Below are 18,691 nucleotides of genomic sequence, written 5' to 3'. Positions count from 1 at the left end.
AAAAAAGACAATGACTTCGCTTTTGAAGCTTCTTCAAAGATGGCTTTTTTTTTCTAAACAAGGAAAAAAAACAAAGAATATTTTGATCGATTTATAAGCAATACAATATTTAAAATTTTAAACAATGGTAATTAATTATCATTTCATGAAACGGAAGTACATAAAGACTAAACAAACTCAGAAAAGAGGGAAAAACATCTAAAACCTCCGTTCATTCGAAGTACTTTCAAAGAAGAATTTTTTTTTAAAAAAAAAGAAAGCTTAAAAAGCTAAAGCTTTGAACTCATTAGTATGGCGGTGGAGGCGGTGGTGGTCTAGCAGTCGGAGCCCATATGACATCTGATCCGGCCATATGACTATTATACATCGGAACCCCACAAGAATCTGCCCCACCACCGTGACTACTATCTCCACCACCACCAGATAATGGCGGCGACTGCCCACCTGCACCACCAGACGACACCGTATTCCTCCCTTCTTCTTCTTCCCTGGGTAACCGGTGATACGAAGGGTTGTTGAATGTAGCAGCTACTAAAAACACGTTGCTAGCTGCTACAAGCGGACCAGCTACGAACCCTCCAACGATCTGCCCTTGATGACCGGCTAAAGATATGGGAATCGTGTTCGGCACGTGGCACGAAGTCGTTTGGGCTGGGAACGTGGCGGAGAGGGATAAGATGTCGAATCTGCCATGGAAAGTTATGGTGCCTCCTGGAGTGGCCGATGAAGGTTGACGGAGAGACACGTTGGAGACAGTCCCAGATCCCGTGAGCACGCAGATTCCGATGTTTTTGTGACGAGAAAAGCGTGCGACAGCTTCTACGATGTCGTTTCCTCCAGGGATTTCGAGAATGTAAGGACTCATTGCGGGCTCGGGCTCGTGAGTGATGACGACGGACGGCTTGGGCTTGTTTTTCGAACCCGGAGGACGACCCCTGGGTCTACGAACGATTTCGATGCTCGCTCCATCTCCACCACTGTTAGCACCGCCACGAGTCCCACTGCCGCCGCTGGGAAGAGAAGGGCTATGGGTGGTGGAAAGATCTTTGGGACCGTGGCTAGGGGTGTGGGTGGCGTCATCGGAGTCGGGGGTTCGAGAGTCGCGCGAGAGCTGAAAGTGATGGGAGAAATGGTGAGTTTGGTGTTGGCGGAGGTTAGAGAACATGTCGTTGGGGTTTGGTTTACTGGGTTCTACGTATTCACCTTTCATGCTTGGAAATGAGAGCTTTTTTATTTGAAATAATATAAAAACCAAAAACAAACAAATTTGTCAATATACAAAACTTTAGTAATAAAATAAGACTAAATATCAGTTAAAGAAAAAGGAAGAGAGGAGAACAAAACGAAGGGATGGAGGATGGAGGAGGAGAAGGGGGGAATAATAAATAAATAGGGATGGACTCATGGAAGGTTTTAGACAGACAGAGACAGATAAAAGGGGGGTAGGTGAGCTTTGAAACCAAGTAAAGACTGATGGTGCCATTGGTTGGAGGTCAGGTAGGGTCCATCATGAGAGAAAATAAATTTGACCCAAATGATTAGAGCATCGCATGTGCACCGCCTTTGGCTGAAGCATTACAATTGAGACATAAAGGATAGGATAAGATATGTATATAATATCACATGAGTTACTTATCCAACTTTTTCTTTCTTTCTCATCGAAACTTATCGAACTAAATTGGTAGCAATACATTTCAACATTTGTAATGTAACTATCCAACTCGCCTGTACAAGACAATAAAATTTGGAAATATCGTGGGCATTTTTTTAAATGTAGGTATTGAATACTTATTTTAGAATTTAAGTTAAGAACTCGTCATAAGAGAATGAAATGATAAATTTTATAAAAACATTAAAAAATGGAACTCATCATATGAATCGAATATAATTGTATAAAACTTGTCATTCCACTTATAACGATAGTCACGTGTGCTATAGTAAATTACGTAAATTTTGAAATAAATTTCAGTATCTATATTTAAAAAAAATCGCCCACATTATTTAATCAACGAAGTTCATACAAGATGTCTAGTATTCTAGGTTGCCTTCAAAGTTTTATCATTGATGTTCTCTTATTATCATTAATTCACGTATAAAAATAAAAAAAATGAATCATTATCATTAGTAATATAAAATAACATAAATACGATATTAAGTATAGTAAAAAAGTATTTTATGTATAACATTAAAAGTTATAATTTTCATTATTTGTGACGATCCAACTAATAAAATTTATAGGTGAAAATGAGAAAAACGATAGAATTATTGAACGGCATAAATCTCTTACAACGGTCAAAGAAATGTACTTCTCATAGAAGTGTTCCACTTTATAGAGAATTAGAGACATGTTTCTCATCGAAGTGTATTAATTACATATATATATATATATATATAATTTATTATTCAATATTATATTCAAAATAAATTATAAAATGAGTTAATCTAATTATTTAATTAACTATATATATTTAATTTAATAATAATTGTTTTTTTTTATTTTATACATAAAAAGTGAACGTAAAAATTATACATTTCAATTTATTTAGTTATTTTAGTTCAATTAAGAAGAAATTTTGTTTGTTATTTCAATTTTAGGTTTAAAATCAATTTTATTTTGATTATTGAATTGATTTATTTAATTATAAGCGTCTGGTCTTAGTTTTTGGGGTCACTCTTTATTATTATTATTATTACTATTATTCAATTATAAAAATGTCGCAAGTCTCAGCTCACTTTGACAAATGGTTATTTTTTTTCACCATTCACGTTCTTAAAATATTCAAGTGGGTAGGAGTTTTCACAAAGACCACTTTCTCTCTTTCCTTTTTTTTTTTTAAAATTATTATAGTTTTGGAATAATCATTTTGCTTGATAAGCACATTTTTATGCCAAAAGTCTGAGAAATTTTACAATTAATATTGACGAAAGAAAAATGAGAAAGTTAAACCAAAATATCTACCTGACATTTTTGTAAATGATGGTTCTGAAATGATTTAATAAAGAAAACTATAAGTATGATGCTGTAACAAGATGTTAGTATAATAAACAAGAAAACATTTGATCATTTTCTATTTATTTTGTAGGAAGTATAGGTCAAGATAGACATAAGATTTTATATTAAGAGGTGAAATATTAAATTTAAGAAGAAGATTACTCTCATCTGTTCTTTTGATCCATCTTTAATGTAGGTTGAGTATACATATTAGAAATTAATTAACATGATAGACGAATTAATTAACGTGATAGACGATAATTATCATATTAGAAATGAAAGAATTGATAAAATAAAATAAGATGATTTAATGTCATAACACGTTATAGGTTCATTTGACATGTTGTGAAGTGATTTGGCAATTGAGATTAAGTCTAACAATTGTTAGACAAATTGTCACAAGTATATTTTTGAAGTATATTCAACAGAAATGTTTTCATATATATCACAAGGGGATGTTTTGATTGATATACTTTCGAATTATTTCGGATGAAAATATCCTCTAATCACCTTATTTGATTATACTCCGAAGATTTCAGATGAAAAATATAATAGATCTCATATCTACGACTACGACAAACATAATTCAATATTAGAAAATTGTATATGCAATTAATTTAATTAAAAATAACAATATTAAATCTAAATTTGAGATCCGTCGACATATATGTTAAAAAACATGAAATAACAATTCCCATTATGAAATGAAAAAAAAAAAGAGAGAAGAAAATGGTTAGCTTGGAAATAATAGATTCAGTGAATCAGAACATGAACAGTTGAAGTTGGATGTATGTAAGAAGATAAGGTTGCATAGCAAGTTGAAGGTGATTGTATAAGAATCTGAGTTGCCCTTTAATTGATGAGGAAATGTCATCACCACCACTATTCCTAATATTGCATGGCAGTGCCATTGTTTGACATGTTATGCCAACAGTCTTACCTACGTGTCCCCCAATGAACTAACATTTGTCTTTCTAATATTATTTTAAATTGTTTAATATATCATTTTTGATAATAATTTACAATAGTTGACAATTTCATTATACTTTTCACTGCACTGCTGGGTGAAAGTCTTATTATATATATTTAGTACTTAACAAAAAATTTTAATTTATCTTGTTGGAACATATATTTCGTTATTATGGTTCGGGATCGGTTAAAATAAAATTATAAATTTTGGAAGAATAAAAGCTATTTAAATCTGGGAGTAATTGAAAATAAATTTTATTCAAGGTTTGTTTTAAAATATTTATTTAAATAGATATTTTATTATCGGTTTAACCAACTATGTAAAAGGTAAAAAAAGAGCCGAATCACAACGGTTCACTCTTTTGGTATCCTATTACTCAAGCGAAGGTTGAAAAGCAAAAGCAAAGTGTGTCCAGGATAAACTATATACAAAATGGAAAGTTAAATTTGTGATAAAATAAGATAGTGGATTATCAGCGTTGAAGCAGTTCTCTCAAAAGTAGGGTAGTTCAATGTTAGTTGAGCCAGATAATATCCGCAAACACCGAATTGGTTTAAACCACAACATACACAAATCGTAATAGATTGTCAATACAAAGACCACTAACATAGACATCAGGTTCATTTGGCTACATGCAAATGAAAAAAGGAAAAAGTACCATATAGGAGCCAACAAATACGACACATGAAAAAAGTGAGGTTCCACCGTATCATATTCGAGCAACATATGAATTGGACTGAGTGACATATCTGACCCATCGATATGGATTATAGGAGCTGGATTTCTTTGCTATCTGCAAGTATTTCACCTGCAGCAGGAGAGCGATATGAATATCAGAAATCTATTCACATTGTTGACACTAGAACCCTTGTCCTATGTGCTGTCAAAAATGCTTGAGAGCTGGTTTTACTATTCAGAAGAATTGTGAACCTCGATCTAAGTGGATAAATTTACGAACGCGCAAATGCACTTTTGTTACAGTGAGAGACACGCAGAGAGGGATGCTCTGGGCTGGCCTTATTATCCTAAACAAGGTCCCCAAGAGAAGTTCAAATAGGCCTTATCCGTAAAAAAAGACAGACAATTTTGATCAGACTGAATGAAAAATTGATCCACTGATATTGACATTGGCAATATTTCAATAGCATAATATACAAAGAAAAAGAAATCTACTTCAGACTTTACCATAGATTCATTTGACATTTTGCTTTTATCAGCCAATAAATAGAAATTTCAATCCTCTAGGAAATTACTGGTAAGAGTATCAATACCTGTAGCCTTGAAACATTATACATCGGTATTGTGAAAGTCATGCTAACTGGTCCAGCTTCCTTTGTGATGTTAGCTAAATTAAACCATAAACATATCATCAATGAGAAAGGAACTTAACACATTTTCTCAATTGAACTGATCATGTTGAAAAAGAAAAGAAATTAGAAAAAGGATTCTTTCAACAACTAAAATATGGATAACGCATACCATGCGATTCCTGTGAAAATGTCAGCTTTGCACGAAGTGTATGTTCAGATCCACCAACGATCTATCAAGCAATACAAAACCACGATTTAGATTGAAAGGAAAAGTCTACCATATAATTGAATCATTCGAGAACGAAATCTTCCCGAGGCATCTGTAAAAAAATTACCTTCTTCAACCCCCATTCAAGTTTCTTGTTTGCTTCTTTGAAATCTGTTCTTTGCCCAACAGCTCCAGGTTCCAACTCAAAGCTAGCTCTGAAAGACCAAGTCTAAAAGTTGTAATCCATAGAAATGTATCTGTTCAGCCATACAAGACATTGTGCAGAGAAAAGGAAAATACCTGGTAGTATATTTAGGAAGTGGCATCTGTACAACAACTGTGTTTGCAGTAATGTTCGAAGGGAACTCTGCACGTATCTTAATAATCACTTCAGCCTAAAAATTTCAATAGAAAAGAATAAAGATCGAAACCAAGAACAAATGTTCTAGAATTTCAAATTTATATCAATACTGAATGAATTACATGTAAACGGAGAAATAGGTTTTATCTTATAATTATTTCAGGGAATATCGCAAGCATGTGGATCATGTGGAAAAAACATATAATTAAACCAACATAATGCAAGGAATTCAAAAAAGACAAGCTCACTTTAAGTTGTCCTGCTTCTTCAATTAAACAGTTAATACGAAAAGGAGGCTTAAATTCCTGCGTCATTCGGTAGTTCATGACAGGAAATTCACCATCTGCTGGTACCTGAACCATAATAATGAAACTTGAGACTAAATAATGCAACAAATATACCTCTTCAGTCTGCAAAATTTTCAATCTGCTATTATCTGAATTACACTCACCAGAGATAGAGTCCTGTCCATGTCAAAACTATCAAGGCGCACTGATTCATGAAAATTACAATCATCGAGTATCACAGCGCCTGAACCAGACGAACTTCTATAATCTGCCACAACAAGCAGGACCAGCAGAATGATAAATCATTAGTTTGAAATAGAGAAAGGTAGATACAAAATAGTAGGTTAATCCGATATTGCCAAGAACATTCATATAAAAGTAATAATTGCAATTGAGTATCATAGCTAAATATCATATACAACTAATCCTCTCGAAACAACGTTAGAAAAAATTTCATTCCAAGAAGTAATTGAGTAAATAGAAATAGTTCTTATTGTTAAAAAGTATACTTTCCCACATATATGTTAAACTGTTTGCAATGAAAACTTGAAGGCATCACCTCTATGGAAAGACAATTCTCAATATAATATACATATGATATAATGAGAGAGAGAGAGAGAGAGACGAATGGGTGAAGGCAGTACCATAGATTGATCCGCCTCTTCCTATGCTGAGGTCTTCATTAAGAGCTAGTCGAATTTCTGGATTTCCTGACAAATAACTTTTCATTTGAATAGTGCCGTCAATCTCAGAAGTCAGTATATACCCCTGTTTCAAATATCGTTGAATTGGATACCATCAGTTCATTTAATTGTGCACGGCATTATGGAACACATATATGGACTGCAAATATTTTTTTGAAACAATCATTAACTGAAAATGAACTGGTGAGGGAGAGAGAATAAAATGGTAGTTATTTCACTTTGTTTCATCAAAAAGAGAGAATGAATGACCATATACCTAAAAAAGATTTTAAGGGGAAAAAAGATAAAAATTCAACTAATCCACAAAAAGGTAAATGAGATCCAGTTTGTCTGAACACCAACTCAACCAATGAACGATTATTGTATGTGTTAGATTATAAAATGTCTAACAACTAGAAATTTAACACTTCATCATTTTTTTTTATAAAAAAAGTAGTTACTTACACTAGAGCTAAATGTTACACTGATTTTCTCGATTATATCCACAAAAATTTCCTCTCTTTTACGACCACCAGGCTCATTTGCTACAACAGACTTCGTTACAGCTGTGCCTGGCATTCTTTTGGTTCCTTGCTGCATACATCCAACATTGACAAAATAAAATACTTCACAAATGCAACTTGATAAAATAAGAGAGTACCATTTATATGAAGGTTGTTAACCAGGTAGTCTCATCATACCATAAAGATGGCAGCAGGGCCAAGAGGCTGCAAACGTGCAGCGTCAACTACAATTGGCTCATTAAAAACATAAGACTTCAAAACTTCAGTAGAGGTTGTTTGCACATAACCGAAGTCCTAGTTAAAATGGAAAAAATAGCAGGATCTGTTAAAATCTTTTCATAGGAACAATTGCATAGCTTATGGTAAATACTTCACCTGAATTAAAAAGGCTTAAGCATATTTCATTGAAGAGAAAGGTTAAATTTTCCGATGTACAATTTGATTCTAAAATGCAGTCTACCATAATCTCATATTGACTTCTTGAGCAAAGCCATAATGCAGTAATCCATTGGTAATTGGTTAAGAGTAACAAGCCTTTAATAAAAAATATATAGACCGACTGAAAAGTTAGTAGAAAAATAACTTACAATGACTTCGTCAAGCAACTCGTATACAAGAACAAAGTTTTTCCGCAGTGAATCTTCACTTAAAACCCCTAAATAATCTTTAATGACACGAGCAATCCTTTGCAGAAGTTCCAGGACAAGAGATGGTGACACGTTAACTCTTGTGGTTGCAACAAACAACAGGCCAACAACCTTCACATGGAAGTAGTTCACACCATCCACATTCTATTCAGGAGAAAATGATAAAATGTATTAGAGCACTGCACCAGCTTGATTGCTGTAATGATCAAGTAAAATGTGCATTGGATTATACAATGGATTAAAATAAAAAATAAGAGGTGATTAAATCAACCTAAAAAATGAGCATATCCATTTATTGCATACAATTTGTTCAGCCCGCATAAAAGCGTATCGCCTGATATTACATTCTTTAGTAATATAATACCTACAAAGACAGGGGGTGCCTCCTCTTGTCCATCCTCTTTCCAGAACTTCACTTTCCGGAAGAAAATCTCTGCACTTCCTTTTGCTACTTCACCTCGATCTGCAGTAACAGTCATTCGATCAGTATCATATCTTGGGCTGTAAAGATATTTGCATTCAATAGAATCAAGCCCCAAGTAGAAATCAAAATTATAAATATAATCAATAATTATCTTGAATTAGGTACATGCTTAAGTGCCAATTGTGAATTGAAATAAAAGTCAAGAAATTTCCACACGCCCCATGAATTCCAGTATCCCAAAATCGATATATAGCTTCCAAGCCAGCTATTCCTCTTGACTTTACAGAAACATAAATGAAATATCAATTCAAAGATTAAGTCATTAGTTTATCAGTAAAGAAGAACTGGAAGCTGATACTAAAGGGTGGTATCGAATGAAGTGATGCAATTATCCTCTTTGCAAAGGCATCCTTGCTCATGGCAGCAGGAGTTGAATTGGGCAATTACAAAACTGATAGAGAAGGCTCTCATGGCCACTATTTTACGGTTGATGGTTGGTATGTAATGCTCATGTGTATTTGATATGGAGGGAAAGGAATAATAGGGAATTTAGAAACAAGCAGATAACTGAGCAAGAGCTGATTGGCAAGCTAAAGGAAATGGTGACGATTAGATTGAAAGATGCTAGAATCGACATAACCTTGTATAGCATGGGTAATTAGACAATCTGTATAGACTGGAGCATACATGCATAGTTCTTTGAAACAGTTCTGCATGATTGTAGCATATCATTACTTACTTGGATAAATAATAAGAGAAAAATTATCCCAAAAAAAAAAGAACTGGAAGCTGATCTAGATGACTTCTAGAACCATGGTTGAGGGAAAAAATAAAACTTGAAAAGCAAGATAACGTCAATTATACTTCAAATTGCAGCATAGGAGGACTAATTTACATGAAATATTTTCTATCCAACTGAAATGACTAGAATCGAATATGAAATAATTCAGATCTAAAAGATTAATTATCAAACATTATTGATAACAGAAATTCAAAAAAAAAGGATCTCATCCCAATCCATATATTGCGAGATTCCGATAAGAACAAAACAGAAAAAGAAATTTAGATTCAAAGAGAAAATAAGAAAGGGAGAGAAGGGGAACTGACAATCGCGAAACACAATGTTATCGCCTCGCTGGGAGAGAACGAAGAACTGGGAGATCATGATTATCGGCTTTCGGCTCGTTTACTCCGATTTGCTTCCCTCCGTAAATTGGCCTGTGATTTTGACCTTGCTTCTTTGTGCGCACTGCTGCCTCGATATTTCTTTTGAACTCCTGGTTTTGTTTCTTCTATTTCTTTCCACTGCTCGGATTTTTAGGCTTATTATAAAAAATTGCTACTTGAAATTAGCAACTTTTCCCAAATTTGTGTATGAATTTTTTCTCAATTTGATACCTGAAATTGGAAATATCTTAAATTATTATTTAAACTTGGAAAATTTTTCAAATTGATACTTGATGATGGTGTAAAATTTCAGCAATCAGTCAAGTTATGACATGTGATAATTAATGATGCTGTCGTTGTGACATGTCAACACCACATCATTAACTTGATTAATTGTTGAAATATTAAAATGATACTAGTACCAATCTGTGATTTTTTTAAGTTCGTTCAAATGCCAATTTGAGATGAAAAAAAATCAGATACCAATTTGATGAAACTTGCAAAGACATGTACCAATATGTATAATAAGCTTGATTTTTACTTCTTTCTTTTACGGATTTTATTATAATTATTCCTTGATCTCTTAAGGATTCCAGAATTTTATTTGCACAGAAAATCGCCTCAGTGATCAAAAATGCCTTATATTATACGATTTTAACCAATTATTTTTGGATTTGCCAAAATGACCAACAAAATCGCAATGCGATCTCTAATTCGCAACGCGATTTTCAGTATCGCAAATTCGCGTTGCGATAGTTGAAAATCGCGTTGCGATAGTCTACAATGTCGTTGTGATTTTCCATTTCGCGTTGCGATAGTCTACAGTGTCGTTGCGATTTTTCATTGCGCGTTAATAGTGTACAGTGTCGGTGCGATTTTCCATCTCGCGTTGCGATAGTCTACAGTGTCGTTGCGATTTTCCATTTCGCGTTGCGATAGTCTACAGTGTCGTTGCGATTTTCCAAATTCGTTGCGATAGTCTACAGTAAATTAAAAAAAAGATTTTGTTTCTTAAGAATTTTCTCTAAAAAGATAGTATCCGCGCAGACGTGTCGAAGACACGTATTACCACGACCACGACCCGACCCGAGATGGCGGCGGCGGCGGCGCGCGAGAGTCACCCTTGTTCTCTTTCACTAAATCCAAGCCTTAAATACACTTCCATATAGTGTTTCCAATACTATGTGGGATTGAACATTACTCAACACTTCAAATAAAATATAGCAATTTTTGTAGCATGTTTCCCACTTAATCCATATCTAAAACATTTTATCATTTTATCAAGAGAATTAAAAGAGTTGTAGATATCTACATTTCAATTCAAACTTATACATATAGTTTTAATATGATAAAATGTTTTAATATTGTTAGATATGGATTAAGTAGGAAACATGCTACAAAAATTGCTATATTTTCTTTGAAGTGTTGAGTAATGCTCAATCCCACATAATATTGGAAACACTATATGGAAGTGTATTTAAGGCTTGTATTTCCCATTTCCTTGTTGAGTGAAAGAGAACAATGGGGACTCTCGCGCGCCGCCGTCTCGTCTCGGGTCGGGTCGTGGTCGTGGTCGTGGTAATACGTGTCTTCGACACGTCCGCGCGGAGACTATCGCAACGCGAAAAGGAAAATCGCAACGCGATTTTCAACTATCGCAACACAAAATGCAGCGCGGATTTGCGATACTGGAGATCGCGTTGCGAATTAGAGATCGCATTGCGATTTTGTTGGTTATTTTGGCAAATTCAAAAAAAGTTGGTTAAAATCGTATATTATAAGGCATTTTTGGTCACTGAGACGATTTTCTCTTTAAATATATTACTTCATCACCTAGGAGAAATATTTAACTAACAATAACCTGTTTTGTAATTGTGCTTGCAATAAAAGTTGGCAATCCAAGCAAGCCCATAAGTTTGGATGAAGATTAGAGATAGGTATGAGATGTCGATGCAACGAGTTTTGATTCAATTTTATAGGGTTAAATTTTGAAAAAAGAAAATTAGATTTTGACTGAAATTTTTAATGATGGGATCAGGTTTTTGTTTATAGTGAAAATCTTCGATCCAACTAAATTAAGATAATAATATAATTATCTCTTATATATTTATGGATAATTATAACAATATCACTCGTTTGTATTTTTAACTAAGTTATTGTTTTACGGAATAAAAATGAGAATTTTACATATGTGTGTCGAGTTAGATGAAAGTTTTATCCTAAAAGTCGAATTAAATAAAACTTTTCTAAATCTAAATCGATTTAGGTTACGAGTGAAAATATATAATTTTCGAATAAACCAAAATCCACCTAAAACCTACCCATGCCAATAACCAATGAAGATTGCATCCAAATCATAAAATCCCTTGCATTTCACAATGGGGTATGCCTTGAATTTTATTGTCATAAATTGGTTATAGTATCGTTTGGAAATTGTAGCAATTGAATTGGTTCGATATAATGTTTGAGCTTGGTTCAATTTGAAAATTTGAGGTTCCAACTTTAGGTTTAACTTTGGCTAATAACGACTAAATTAAATTATTAAAATTTTAAAGAGACAAAAATTAAATTCAACAATGAAAAAGGCCCTTATCTCCTCTCTTGGACTCTTTATATTGGGCCCAATCAAATCTGGAGTTGAACCCAGAATCTTCCTCGAACTCTTTACTATTCTACTCATCAAGCATTAATTAGGTGTTAAATCTTGTATTGTTATTTACTTCGTTAAAAATGATTAAAGTGCAACATTTAAACACGTTACAGTGTGGAAGATCCAAGGGTAGCAACATGTAAAAAGTGAATATTCTTTGAGAAGGCAACCGTCAGCACCAAAGTTGTTGATCCTTGACTAAAATCCTTCCCCTTTCTTCATCGCTGCTTCCCTTGAAATCAAGCGTCCATTTCTCAAATGTACAGTTTAGAAAATCATAGTATCCGCCGTGAACAAAAAGCAACCCTTTCTTCACCCTCTCTTCTATCCATGGATATGTTAGCAAGTTCAACAGCGACCGATTTATAGATTCCTGCCACAAATTCAACTCAATTAGTCTATACTATGAAGTATATGGTGCCAAATTCTGGGAAAAGAGTGCTGACTTTTTCACACAGTCGGCATTGTTGATCGAAGCTAAGGTGGTTTGCGGCAGATTCTGTTCTGTTCTTGGCAATTTTCCCATTAGTAACCCAAGTTTTGATGAAACTGCTCAGCAGAACAATTAAAGGCGCAATGAGAAAGCCGAGGCTGAACATTTTGAAATGGCTTCATTAGGCTAAAACAGAGAAACATCATCACCTGGAGTCGCCATTATCGCGCATTCTCATAAGTGTTTGAATTCCCCCGCAGCAACTGTGACCTATGATTAATATGTTTTCAACCTGGTGATGACAAAAAAAAAACATTTTGTACATCCAAATTAGAAAGTTTCCCTTGCTAAATTCTGATCTTACTTCTCTAGTCACTTACTTCAAGAGTTTTTACTGCAAACTCGAGGGCAGCATTGGTTTCCGATGGTCCTTTCTGCAAAAAAGAGTTAATAATGAAATCTATTACTATGTTTTTCCATGCTTTAGTGAATGATCGACTTCAGTTTTTGAGTTGTATATGATGAGGATTTAAGGAATTGAAGCAGCACGGCTAAATACCTCGAGTGGAGGAACAAGATTTGCCACATTACGGATCATGAAGGCTTCTCCCGGTCGAAATCCAAGGATTGTAGAAGGACACACCCTGGAATCTGCACAAGCAATTACCATAAACTGAAACTCGTTTTGTTAGTTAATTGGTCAGGTTCTATACATACATAGAAGAATCATGATGGGAAAGAGATAAGTGAGTTTGGTTTATATAACCTTGGGTGTTTGAGCTTCTTTAAGGGATTGAAAATGCTCCAACTCTTCCCTGCTCAAAAAAAGGAAAATTCAGAAACATTTCTTTTCATTTGCAATCTTACTGCTGTTATGTTGGACTTACAAATATTTGTGCTTTTTAAAACTCAGAAACCTCTGTTTCAACTCATCAAACAAGTTTAGCTTTTCCTCATGATCATTCACATGTGGAAATTCTTCTAGTCCAAGGGGATTGCTTGAAGCCTTCAAAGCCGAAACCGAGGAGCTCCTGTGTATGGAGAAAGCTATGATCCAAGCATGCAGAAGTACAAATAGCAGAAAATCCAAGGCAAAATATGTAATGAAATGGTGTCTGGTTATGGAATTTCATTGATTGCAATCATCCTACAAATTTTCTATTTTAAAGAGGGAAATGGGTATTTTTCACTACAATCCAATATCTTATAGTAATAATAATAATAATAAAAAGCAGAAATTGAAAGCCATGTACCTAGTGATCTCCGGTGAAGACGATGACCCTGATACAAGCCATTTCCTTGGAAAACTGCGAACACTGCAATCAGAGAAGTGTGATTGCGAGCAGTGAAAAGAGTCGAGGGCATCACGTAGTGGCCTTATCGCTGATACAAGCGATCGAGCTTTAAAGCCTGGATTCAAATGATAACTTTCATCAGACTATGTGACCTTGAATTTACGATTATTAAAAGATGATTATACTTACGGATAAGCCAGGCCATTTCTCTTCCCACCTTTGCATTTGCTACGTAACCAGATTTCCTTTAAGACGCTTTTATTTCGTCTGTCTGATCAGTTCTCCATATCATCACGTAAAGTTTTCAAATTGTTTTTCTTTTCTTTTCTTTCCAGGATTGTTGGCATAATTGAGATGGTGACGAGGACAAGCAAGTCAAGCTTATCCAAGCAAATACTTATCCAATCTTTATGGGATCTGAACAAGCAAAAACCCATTCTTTTTCCACTTTCAAGTACTTAAAAAAATGGTCCACTCCCCCTGCCTTCATTATTCAAAATCATTAGTCACGCAAAGCTACAAAACGAGTGGCCTTGGCTTCATAAAACAAAAAAATAATATGAAAGATGCCCCTTTTATATTTTAATTTGATTATTTGGTTCTCAAGTTCACATCATTTTTCAAATGCGTGTAGTTTTGCATAGTGATGTGTCCCATAAACATAACCATTTAAGAACTCTTGTTTGTTTCGTCATTTTCCCACACGACTAGACAGTCCAAACGCAGGTTTCATTTGGATATGGTTTATTACCAAGCATATTACCATGTTGGGGTATACGAGGTGAGAGGTTAAATTTTATCAACAATTTCTCTTCATATATATTACATTAATTTTATAAAATATTTTAAAATACATGCAATAATTAATTTGATAAATTTTAGGTTATATTATCTTATTAGTCACTAAAATATAGGGTTAATTATATTTTGATGTCAATCATGTCACATAATGTTAATTAACTAACAGAACTACATCTAATAATACATCAATCCATCGCACTTACAAATTAAATAAATTTAACCCTAATTATAAAATGATTATAAATTTTAACCCTTCTCAATTATAAATCCTATCAATCTCATATTTAACAGTGGGATCACATACATTTTATATTGTTAATTCTTAATTATCATGCTTAACGGAGAATACATACACGTATAGTTAACAAACAATAAGAAATAACCAAATAATTAGATAAGCATGCATTCTTTGTTATAAATATAAATAGTATACTAAATAAATTTAAATAAAATATAAGGAAATACCAGTTCTAAACCAAACAACAATACTTAAGGGCGCCTCTATTATATTACTATAATAAAATATCCCAAATTACTCAAAATAATATTAGGATTTTTTTTACCACAACTGAGAGTATATATATTATATATACATTTAATTTAACCTTATGTTATTTAATTTTTTCCTAATTTATTACTAACAATCAAATACTGCCTCAGCCTACCAAAAACCATGACCAATTTCATTATTCGACCCAAAAATCCGAGCCCGTTTACTTCCCGTACCTTGGGCCAACCTAGAAACCTGGTTCTCCACCACATCCTTCAGAGCCCGTTTCAATAGTCCAATCTGCTCCTCATCCCCGCTCCATTGCATCACCACAACGCTCTGGGTCCGCCCACCAACCGTCGTCATCTCAGCCCCAATCACCTTAGCCTGGACCGACCTAATCACCCGACTCAAATCGTGGTTCAAACCCGGCCTATCCTCGCAGCAAACCGTCGCCTTCAACAACTTCCCTTCTTCATCGCAAAAGCTCAAAGCCGCCTCGTCGCATTCCCCGGGAAGCGGCCGCGACGTCTCGAGTTCCGGTTGGATACCACTGCAACAACCGTCACGGTCGACCCGCACTACGTCTTCCACTTGCCTCTTTAGCTCCCTTACGTGATGGACAACCTCCGCCAGCAACGAAGCCTTATCCGTCTGTCCAGTGCACCCCCCAACAAAAAAAAAGCAAATTAAATAACATTAACCTCGACAGCAATATACTATATTTTTGTTTTGTTAAGAACCTTGGTAGTGTTGGGAACGAGAGATCGGAGAGTGGATAAGTGGGCATTGATACGCTGCCTGCGCCTCCTTTCAGCTTCCTTATGACTCTTACAGGCTTCCATTGATTTTCTCTCTGATAAAACCTTGATGGAATTGTCACCCTCCATTAACGTGATTGGGCTGTCGTTCTCAACACCACATAAACTTTTCAGTGGAAACATTTTCCTCTTACAATAAGTGGAAGAAGAAGAAGAAGAAAATAGAATGAAGCGAGACGAGGACCGTAGTCTAGAAATTACCAAGTAAAAGAAGTACTTAGACAAGCACTTGGTTTCTTCTGTCTTTCTTTTTTTTACTGCTACTGTTGATGATTAAGTAAAAGGTGAATAATCGTCATCCGAGGTGGGACTTTATAATGCCACAATTAACTCGGTTGGTAATTTTGACTGCTAATGAAACGATGCAGGAAAACGGGACGTGAAAGGAGGCAATCATTTTAAAAGGTAAAAGAGTCACGGCGGGCAAGAATGACGGTGGCTGGCGCCGACAGCTTTTGTCCCAGCAGGGCAGGACCTTATCATGAAAACGGTGATGCGGCCGGACTATATATAATTAGTATTCGTTTCATTGCTTCACTTCCATGCGCATTCCCTTGTTTCTCTTATGTATGGATATACCTATGCTCGTGCATATGTAATCGTTATGAAACATGAATTTCTGCCTTGGAAAGCACTGCATGTTGTGTTATTCTAGTCCTTCCACTAGCCAGGAAAATAGGGAAATACACACTTTTTACTTTTAGATATCCATTTTTACACAAAGTGTGAACTGCAGACATGCATTTTAGAATATTGGTTACTTCAACACGATGTATTACTCATTGTTATGATGATTAATGCCTTCCTGATGTCACAGTGTCAGTCGGTTTTTATTGCAAGTTGCAACTTTTATAATCGTGTTTATATCTCTAACTTCGCTTGCTATAACTCGATCCTGTAAAAACCTCAGAAAAATGGGATTATTTTTTTAATTTACCAAACAGATTGAAATTGAAACTTGAAAGAGGGCGACAAGGGTTAGAAATTGCATGTGGGAGTGTTGGGTGGACCCCTACTATATCTTGAACACTGTAGAGAGGTGAGATCAACATCTAATGACAGTAACCCGATCCCGACAAATGTAGTAAAATGATTTCCTTTTCTTTTTCTACCGTCCTAAAACCTCCCTGCCCTATCTATGAACATGACATTTCCTTAGTTTCGATCGGACATGTTTTCAGGCTCAGCTCTACTTTGCAAACCGCATTCTTTCTACCCACAAACTAAGCCAATAACGATTCAAACATTTAATTTTTATATTTAAATTCCCCATGTAAATATGAAACAAAAAAAAAGTAATTTAAGTAAAAATAATTAACACCTGATGTAATTAACACCTTATATTTAATGTGTATATAATTTTTATTATTGTAAAGAGTACTTTCGCAGTTAATCCTCCACCTATCATGATCTCTAAAGTTTATATGAAGATTTCATTTATTTCTGATCGTTATAGTCTTTAATCTGACCATTATCAATTTTATCACCGATTAAATCTATTAATTGATGGTTAAGTCTACTTATCTTATCAATCTATAAATAATCATAACCTCCTGATATCAGTATTAAAGACAAATATAAAAATCGTTATATAAAATAAAAAAGGGATTATCCCTCTCTTTTCTCTCATAATTTGAACTCTCTTTATTGTTCATCTTCTTCTTCAAATTATCATTTTTCTTTCTCTCACAAAAACACCTACGATCCTCGTAATCCATTTTTTTCATCAACATATATTTAAATAATAATTCAGATTGTTCCAACTCAAATTACTTATCATGATATTTATAATTCTAGAAGAAATTTAAATGAAAGGAGTAAATTACGGACAGAGAAGTCAGAGTTTGAGTTATTAATGAAAGTAACTCTACATAGAAGGAAAAAAACAAGTTAAGATCCGAGTGATAGAATGCAAAGCTCTGGGGACATCATTCCCATATTCCAATGCCAAAACGCAAGGCGGTGAAGGGATCAACATCAGAAAACGACAGTTTAAAAAACGTACTCGGAAAACACTATCCCCTCTTCTTGTGAAACAAAAAGCTGAGGCACAAAGTTAAGGAAAGAAATGGAAACGAAAAGATGGTAAATAGATGGGACATTTGCTTCTCTTACACATCAAAATAGAAAGTCCTTTAAAGGCAAAGAGAACTTAAAAACTGTTCATTCTTACGGGTGTCCCTAAAAGCAGCCCAACATCTGTAACTTTTGTACATGCAATACCTCTCTAAACTTTTTCACCTTTGGTTCCTTTATAACCAGTTCCTTCAGTTGATAACATGGAGACAAGAAGTGACATTGTGAATGGTCAATAATTGGGATGAGTTTAGAAAAATATGCAATCTTTTGAGTATGTGTGAAATTCGGATTTCAATATCTGCATCCCTTAGGTACGAGTCATTAGAAGGCATACTCCTAATAGTTACCCATCGGTGAAATAAATTTCGTAGGTGTACAGTTGATAGCTATGTCATTTAAGCCATTACATTTCACAAATTGACTGGAATAGTACCATTCCATGGGAAACTTGTTATGAGAAACTAGGCTATGCGAGTCTGTTCTTGTCGAATGGTGACCCGGGGGTGCAACCAAACCCAGAACTTGCATCACTCCTGCTCTTCGGGTACT

The 18,691-nt window shown here is 34.6% G+C and overlaps 4 protein-coding genes across 4 annotated transcripts; all 4 read right to left on the bottom strand.

Annotated features, from left to right (window-relative positions):
- Positions 1-242: 242 nt before the first annotated feature.
- Positions 243-1,226, bottom strand: LOC120180253 (AT-hook motif nuclear-localized protein 28-like). The gene has a single exon (XM_039185626.1). It carries the CDS (start codon positions 1,208-1,210, stop codon positions 287-289), a length of 924 nt encoding a protein of 307 aa, XP_039041557.1. The 5' UTR covers positions 1,211-1,226; the 3' UTR covers positions 243-286.
- A 3,267-nt stretch (positions 1,227-4,493) lies between these two features.
- Positions 4,494-9,670, bottom strand: LOC120180252 (AP-4 complex subunit mu). Its single transcript, XM_039185625.1, has 13 exons — positions 9,514-9,670; positions 8,351-8,445; positions 7,923-8,126; positions 7,513-7,629; positions 7,277-7,405; positions 6,773-6,896; positions 6,293-6,396; positions 6,090-6,194; positions 5,781-5,875; positions 5,608-5,695; positions 5,442-5,502; positions 5,234-5,307; positions 4,494-4,770 (listed from the first exon to the last, which is right to left on the bottom strand). Exons 1-13 carry the CDS (start codon positions 9,569-9,571, stop codon positions 4,672-4,674), a joined length of 1,353 nt encoding a protein of 450 aa, XP_039041556.1. The 5' UTR covers positions 9,572-9,670; the 3' UTR covers positions 4,494-4,671.
- Positions 9,671-12,263: 2,593 nt separating this feature from the next.
- On the bottom strand, positions 12,264-14,295 carry LOC120180254 (beta carbonic anhydrase 5, chloroplastic-like). The gene is made up of 9 exons (XM_039185627.1): positions 14,141-14,295; positions 13,910-14,066; positions 13,544-13,687; positions 13,423-13,471; positions 13,216-13,329; positions 13,037-13,090; positions 12,866-12,948; positions 12,670-12,772; positions 12,264-12,596 (listed from the first exon to the last, which is right to left on the bottom strand). The coding sequence occupies exons 1-9, from the start codon at positions 14,154-14,156 to the stop codon at positions 12,396-12,398; spliced, it is 921 nt and encodes a 306-aa protein (XP_039041558.1). The 5' UTR covers positions 14,157-14,295; the 3' UTR covers positions 12,264-12,395.
- A 1,100-nt stretch (positions 14,296-15,395) lies between these two features.
- Positions 15,396-16,214, bottom strand: LOC120180247 (transcription factor bHLH30-like). The gene is made up of 2 exons (XM_039185623.1): positions 15,986-16,214; positions 15,396-15,896 (listed from the first exon to the last, which is right to left on the bottom strand). The coding sequence occupies exons 1-2, from the start codon at positions 16,184-16,186 to the stop codon at positions 15,414-15,416; spliced, it is 684 nt and encodes a 227-aa protein (XP_039041554.1). The 5' UTR covers positions 16,187-16,214; the 3' UTR covers positions 15,396-15,413.
- Between the last annotated feature and the right edge of the window lie 2,477 nt (positions 16,215-18,691).

This window comes from Hibiscus syriacus, unplaced genomic scaffold, assembly GCF_006381635.1.
Source record: "Hibiscus syriacus cultivar Baekdansim isolate YM2019G1 unplaced genomic scaffold, ASM638163v2 tig00112491_pilon, whole genome shotgun sequence".
NCBI lineage: Eukaryota > Viridiplantae > Streptophyta > Magnoliopsida > Malvales > Malvaceae > Hibiscus > Hibiscus syriacus.
This window is presented reverse-complemented; position numbering and strand designations above follow the sequence as displayed.